This window comes from Sinocyclocheilus grahami, unplaced genomic scaffold (assembly GCF_001515645.1).
Source record: "Sinocyclocheilus grahami isolate Dianchi unplaced genomic scaffold, SAMN03320097.WGS_v1.1 scaffold1621.1, whole genome shotgun sequence".
Lineage (NCBI taxonomy): Eukaryota > Metazoa > Chordata > Actinopteri > Cypriniformes > Cyprinidae > Sinocyclocheilus > Sinocyclocheilus grahami.
The window spans coordinates 19,763-27,262 of record NW_015506800.1 but is presented as its reverse complement, the minus strand read 5'-3'; the positions used below and the strand labels follow the sequence as shown (position 1 = coordinate 27,262).

At 44.4% G+C, this 7,500-nt stretch overlaps 2 protein-coding genes across 3 annotated transcripts in view; both read right to left on the bottom strand.

Moving 5' to 3' along the window:
* Positions 1–1,492, bottom strand: part of LOC107571613 (calcium signal-modulating cyclophilin ligand-like) — a 6,960-nt gene extending 5,468 nt beyond the window's left edge. For both annotated transcript variants that reach the window (XM_016257942.1, XM_016257943.1), the window contains exon 1: positions 1,227–1,492. In XM_016257942.1, the coding sequence (XP_016113428.1) occupies positions 1,227–1,392 (166 nt within the window). In that variant the 5' untranslated portion in view covers positions 1,393–1,492. The remainder of the gene's footprint in view (positions 1–1,226) is intronic.
* Positions 1,493–1,738: 246 nt separating this feature from the next.
* Positions 1,739–7,500, bottom strand: part of LOC107571604 (protein transport protein Sec24A-like) — a 24,969-nt gene continuing 19,207 nt past the window's right edge. Inside the window, exons 14-21 of the mRNA XM_016257933.1 lie at positions 6,974–7,097; positions 5,663–5,821; positions 5,414–5,587; positions 5,217–5,327; positions 4,119–4,294; positions 3,906–4,041; positions 1,905–2,013; positions 1,739–1,853 (exon numbers count right to left, since the gene is read on the bottom strand). Of these exons, the coding sequence (XP_016113419.1) occupies positions 1,739–1,853; positions 1,905–2,013; positions 3,906–4,041; positions 4,119–4,294; positions 5,217–5,327; positions 5,414–5,587; positions 5,663–5,821; positions 6,974–7,097 (1,104 nt within the window). The remainder of the gene's footprint in view (positions 1,854–1,904; positions 2,014–3,905; positions 4,042–4,118; positions 4,295–5,216; positions 5,328–5,413; positions 5,588–5,662; positions 5,822–6,973; positions 7,098–7,500) is intronic.

Genomic DNA, 7,500 nt, shown 5'->3' with positions numbered 1-7,500 from the left:
ACACTCTCTCTCTCACACACACTCTCTCTCACACACACTCTCTCTCTCACACACTCTCTCTCTCACACACACTCTCTCTCACACACACTCTCTCTCTCACACACTCTCTCTCTCACACACACTCTCTCTCACACACACTCTCTCTCTCACACACTCTCTCTCTCACACACACTCTCTCTCACACACACTCTCTCTCTCACACACTCTCTCTCTCACACACACTCTCTCTCACACACACTCTCTCTCTCACACACTCTCTCTCTCACACACACTCTCTCTCACACACACTCTCTCTCTCACACACTCTCTCTCTCACACACACTCTCTCTCACACACACTCTCTCTCTCACACACTCTCTCTCTCACACACACTCTCTCTCACACACACTCTCTCTCTCACACACTCTCTCTCTCACACACACTCTCTCTCACACACACTCTCTCTCTCACACACTCTCTCTCTCACACACACTCTCTCTCACACACACTCTCTCTCTCACACACTCTCTCTCTCACACACACTCTCTCTCACACACACTCTCTCTCTCACACACTCTCTCTCTCACACACACTCTCTCTCACACACACTCTCTCTCTCACACACTCTCTCTCTCACACACACTCTCTCTCACACACACTCTCTCTCTCACACACTCTCTCTCTCACACACACTCTCTCTCACACACACTCTCTCTCTCACACACTCTCTCTCTCACACACACTCTCTCTCACACACACTCTCTCTCTCACACACTCTCTCTCTCACACACACTCTCTCTCACACACACTCTCTCTCTCACACACTCTCTCTCTCACACACACTCTCTCTCACACACACTCTCTCTCTCACACACTCTCTCTCTCACACACACTCTCTCTCACACACACTCTCTCTCTCACACACTCTCTCTCTCACACACACTCTCTCTCACACACACTCTCTCTCTCACACACTCTCTCTCTCACACACACTCTCTCTCACACACACTCTCTCTCTCACACACTCTCTCTCTCACACACACTCTCTCTCACACACACTCTCTCTCTCACACACTCTCTCTCTCACACACACTCTCTCTCACACACACTCTCTCTCTCACACACTCTCTCTCTCACACACACTCTCTCTCACACACACTCTCTCTCACACACACACACACACACACACACACACACACACTCAGCTATAGAGAGAGAGAGATGATGAGCGCAGTGCAGTGACTCACCGCTGTCCGGCTCACTCTGGCTGAAGCCCACGATCTTCTTCATGCGCTGCTCGGAGTTCAGCAGTAGCTTCCTCCTGCGGACCTCCGCGCGTCTCTGCAGCAGCCCCTCGCTGCTCTCGGCCTGCATTACTCGATGACTGCAGCTACTGCGCTTACTGAGGAACATCAGCAGCTCCTGTCGCCGTGCGAACGTGTGTTATTACTGAAGGGGCGGGGCCTCACAGAACGTGTCCCCTGTGGATGACGAGGCCGTTTCAAAATAAAAGTCGGAGCTCATCGTCATATGACGTTTGCAAAAGTCCTGTGTGTGTGTGTGTAAAAAAAAAAATATATATATATATATATATAGATTCTGAATAGCACTAATTACAAAGGTCGTAAGAAATTCATAAGAAACCATTTTCCTACATTTGAGTTTTTTAGTTAAAGGCGATACATTAGAAAGGAGCATCACTCAGACGGTGTGTGACACAGACGGGGCTTGCGTCTGGCTCCAGCCGGGCGTTGTGGGATCACTTGGAGATCTGCTGCTGCAGGTGCAGGAGGAACTCGTAGTAGGAGAGAGCGGATTCACTCAGATCCTCGATCATGTTCTGCATGAACTCAGCCTTGAGCGGAGACTCGTCTCTGAAATCAAACAGAGGAGTGTCGGTCATTCAGACAGCACTAACTCCTCACAGCAGCTCTGGATCATCAGTGAACGTCAGGGACCAGACGTCAGGGACGTTCACTGATGATCCAGAGCTGCTGTGAGGAGTTAGTGCTGTCTGAATGACTGACGCGTCGACTCATACAGATGCACACAGATTACACTATTACAACCGCTTTCTGAAAACCTTCCGGTAAAAACACATGTACGGTATAGGGGTGCGATGTTGCTCGTCTGAGATAATACCGTAGTTGTCGTTTTAATAATGTGCGAGCGGATGTTATCGAGTGAGTCACGTCGTGACAGTCCGAAAGCCTTGTAGAACGAACCGATAATTCAAGTTACGACGGAAAAAATAACCCTGCATGCTTTTTTATATTCTTCACTTTAGTGATATCACGCAAGCAAGAGTGTGGTTTTCCTGAATATCAGCACGAATGTGACACTCTCTTCTATCTACTCGTTTTCTTTTTATTTATTATAAAAATATAATAACTTGTGACCTTCTAACACTAGCTCTCTCGATTTCTTTTCTATCTACTTTTTATTCTATTTATTATTAAAAATATTTAATATCCGCCTTCCAGCTCATGTGTCAAGTACTAATCAATATTCACAAGCAGGCTTCACTTAGTACAGCATACTGACATCTATAAAATTAATTAACTTCCATTAAAATTCACAGAAGCTGAGCCAGTAAGATATTTCAGCTCACAGCAGAGTCTGGTGTGCAGTTCTGTTCTCGTGTGGAAATAAGTAGGTCCGGATTCTGCCGTACTTTTATTAACACTCAAAAGACAGATGAAGTGCAAGTTCTGCTGAGAGGAAGTGGTGCAAATTTTAAAAAACTCTGATGTTAGTTTGTATCCGTCGCTCCTCTCTTCCTTCTCCGCAAATGTCTCCACTGCTAAAACCACATACTACCATAACAAACTTAACAACTGCTCTGCCCTCCCCCCCCAATCTTTTTTTTGTTTGTTATTTTTCTTTATAATGAAGTTGTCTATATTTAGTAGATTGTGTGTAACACACAAAAGAGTGACGATCAGGTCAACACGCATTGAGGTATAAAAATAGAGAAAAAAAACTGCACTGGTATCGGATCGATATCGGCAGATACTCAGAATTTTTGGTATCGGATCGGGATCGGTTCTGAAAAGTGGTATCAAGCCAACCCTACAACAAATACACACTCTCTCTCCTCCTCATCTCCACTCTCGGAGGCAGACGTTTCCAAACTTATCCTTTCCAATCATCCTTCTACCTGTCCGCTTGATTCCATCCCCACTCACCTCCTTCAGGCCATTTCTTCTTCAGTTATACCTGCACTCACGTTATCAACGCCTCTCTTCACTCTGGTACCTTTCCCCACAGCATTCAAGCAGGCTCGGGTAACCCCACTGCTTAAGAAACCCACTCTAAACCTAAAACTACAGACCGGTATCCCTTCTTCCGTTCATTGCAAAGACACTTGAGCGAGTTGTGTTCAACCAACTCTCTGTTTCTCACACAGAACAACCTCCTGGACGGCAACCAATCTGGCTTCAGAAGCGGCCACTCAACTGAGACTGCCCTGCTCTCGGTTACTGAAGCCCTGAGACAGGCAAGAGCAGCTTCCAAATCCTGAGTACTCATCTTGCTGGATCTGTCTGCTGCTTTTGACACAGTTAACCACCAGATCCTCCTGTCCACCCTCATGAAGATGGGCATCTCAGGAACCGCACTGCAGTGGATCAAGTCTTAACTCTCAGGTAGTTCCTTCAGGGTGTCTTGGAGGGGTGAGGTTTCTAAGTCACAACTTCTTGCTACTGGGGTTCCTCAAGGCTCAGTGCTTAGACCGCTTTTCTTCTCTGTCTACATGTCATCATTAGGATCTGTCATTCAGAAGCATGGCTTTTCCTATCACTGCTATGCTGATGACACTCAACTCTACTTCTCATTCCAACCTGATTATCCGACGGTGGCTGCTTGCATTGCAGCCTGTCTGACACAATTCTGGCTGGATGAAGGACCATCACCTTCAACTCAACCTTGTGTCAGCTCATCCACGCGGTACAGGCCCGGATGGACCATCATCATGAGGTACACCAGCGGCTGCTGCTTCAGCTGACACATGGCAAACACACGCTCATCCAGCCGGCTGCTGCCACTCGTCCGGAAGGCTTTCTGAAAGCAGAGGAAGTGAACACGTCATTATGAGCGCGTGACGGCGTGTGTGACGGCGGGGGGGTCAGCTGACGTACGTGTTTGAGCAGGGCCAGGATGTAGAGCGGGAACAGACGCAGGCAGGCGGGGGCCAGCAGGCCGGGCTGCTGGATGCTCAGCACGGAGGAGCGGAAGGATGCCAGCGAGTCGATCGCAGCGTTGATCAGAGCGTCACGAGCGTCACTCAGACTCGCCGTCACACAGCGATCCACGGCTGAACGAGAGCACATCAACACACACACAGGCCAGTACAAGGCTTGAGTCTGACACCAGCACAACAACTGCTTCACCTTATGAAACACTCAGATCAACATAACATATTATAAAACAGTTCAGAGTGGATGAGCCTCATTCAGTACCTGATATTCACCTGTGATCAGTTCACTTCTATATGAATGCATTCTATATTCTTCTAAATATCTTAGAAAGAAACTCAGAATGATCTGAATGCATATTTTTTCAGAAAAATCTTTGCTCTATTCTTTTCTCCCTTCTATATTCTATTTTACTCACATTATGGTTTTATTTTGCATTTTATTCACGTTTTTTTATTATATGTATTATATTCTATTTTCCATTTTTACACACGTTTATTAATAGTTTATTTGATTTATTGTTTTATTCAGTTTATTATACTTCATAATCTACTTTCCATTTTATTCACATTTATTGTAGTTTTTTATATTTATTCTATTTTATTCACATCATATTTCTTAAGTTTATTAGATTTATTCTGTTTTATATTATATTGATGATATTTTAGAATATTTTCTATTCTATATTTAAAAAATAAATTTTATTCACATTTATTGCTATTTTTATTTATTCTATTTTATTCACATTATATTTCATATTTATTCTATTCTATATTCTATTTTTTATTTATACACACACGGTTATTAATAGTTTATTTGATTTATTCTGTTTTATTCACAGTTTATTATATTTCATAATCTACTGTACTTTCCATTTGATTCACATTTATTGCTATTTTTTTTATATTTACTCTATTCTATTCACATCATGTTTTTTGACAGTTTATTATATATTTAGGTTATATGTTCCACGTCATGTCACGTCATGTGAGAAGCAGATGAATAATCAGATGGTGTGGTGTCTGGAGGTGAAGGCTGTACCCATGCTGGCCAGAAGAGCAGTGATGGCCTGAACATCAGCTCCAGCGAAGATGTCGGACAGAGAGTTGACCACCGGCAAACACAGCGTGTGCACACGGATCCTGCGCTCTCCTGCAACAGCACACAAGATCAGTCAGCATCACATGATCAGTCAGCGCCACATGACAGCAGTCACATGATCAGTCGAGCGCTCGCACCTTTGCTGGAGGTGTAGAGCAGCGCGGCCTGGAAGGACACAGTCTGCAGGTCCAGCAGGTTCTCCTCGATGCTCATCTGCACGGCGAAGCCTGCGTCGGGGTTCACGTTGGGCAGAGACAGCAGATCGGTGGAGCGCACGAAGAAGTTCCCGTGGAAGGTGTGTATGGACAGACCTGCAGACGACAGAACACCACATCAGTGCTGCAGCAGACTGGACTCTCTCGGACACCTCTCGCCTCTCCACACACCTTTAGTGCAGCGGACCCTCATCACGGCCTCGAAGCCGATCTTGCGCGTCAGGTATCTCTTCAGATCCTTCTGGAGACGCTCCGTCTGAGGCGGGCTGCGCTGCTTGTGGTATGAAGGGTAGAAATAGACGCTTCCAGCCGAGTATCTGGATATACAGCCTTCAGGAGGAGATGAAGGATCGATCGTTAGTTTCCACAGACACAAACCACACTGAAGCATGTACATGCATTTGTGCTGACTGGACCACATCCATTCTGACCATTTTCACCGTATTACACACATACACCTACAGAAGAGAGCTGAACCGCACTGTAAACAGTCCTCTTCTGTCACTGGACAGACTGGGATGTGAATCTGTCTGTTGGTAACTGATATAGTTAATGAGACGGCCGGTTTCACTCACTCTGGTGAATTTGTATGAATCACATTATTAGTAAACGACACGCAATGATTCTCACCATCTGCTGACATGATTAACCCCTATAAAGCAACTGTATCATATTAGAAATGTGAATTTCTGAGGCTCTGAATGATCAATTTTTGCTGTTAAATCGGTTTCTCACTCAATCTGCTCCATGTCTTCTGTCTCTGATTGATAGTTTAGAGCGTTTTATCTAGTCAGAGCTCTTTTAGTGTAACTGGAGCTGGAGCTTCTCGTGTCAGATCTTGACTGATTTTGATCAAGTAAAGGTCAGAATAACTGCAGTAATATCTCCAGATGAACACTTACTGGACTGAAGCAGCTCAGCTTTACTTGATTCTCCATCAATCATGTTTTAGAGTCTCAAATCTGATCCTCAGGATCTTTTGAGGAGCGTTTGTTTCCGGAAGCTTTACTTTCACTGTTCCTCAGCGGAGGAATGATCTTCACAAGCCTCCAGAACATCTCACATCTTCTGAGGAGCCTTTATTTCTTCAGCTCTCAATCACTGCATTATACGTTTGGAGCATTTCAATCTCATCTTATATTACTGGAGATATAGAGTGATGTTTATATCATTTTATGTCAGTATCTGTACTGTTATAAAGATCTCATTGATTTACATTACAAGCAGCAGAAGTTCATCATAGAAATATCAGCATCTGTAGCAAATTCATATTTTTGCTCAGTTTGAGTCTCTGAATAAAACTGAGCTGTTTTCTCTCCATATTCTCACTGTATCAGACTATATGAGCCAGAAAAGCCTGATGGAGCAAATACGATACTCAACAAAACACACATGCAAACATTTTTTAAGGTTTCAGTAAACAGTTCCACTTCAAAAAAATATTTTTGGACTATTATTTCTTTCTTTTTGTTAGTGACTGACCCAGAGAGGACAGATCCGAGTACTGTGCGCTCAGCAGGAACAGATCCACCGCCACATGATGACCAGAACAGTCCAGAGCCAGCTTCTTATAGAAATCCGTCGCAGGACTGAGATGCTGCACGTCCTACAGAGGAAAACCACCACAGAACAGCTGGAATTAGCCCATTAACATCTAATACTTAGAATGAGAAACTCTTATAAAAAGTTAAAGGGGTCATATGATGCTTTTTTAAAGATCATTATTTTGTGTATTTGGTGTAACAGAATATGCTGACATGCTTTAGTGTTAAAAAAACACATTTTTCAAATACTGTACATTATTGTAGGTCCTCTATGCCCCGCCTCTCTCAAACGCTTCGTTTTCTACAAAGCCCCTCCTTCCGACAAGCGCAGTCTGCTCTGATTGGCCAGCTGACCCAGTGCATTGTGATTGGCCGAACACCGCAAGCACTCGTCGGAAATGTAACGCCCCTTACCATAATCAATGTGTTTGCAGTACACAAGCCACGGTTAAGACAGCTAACTCC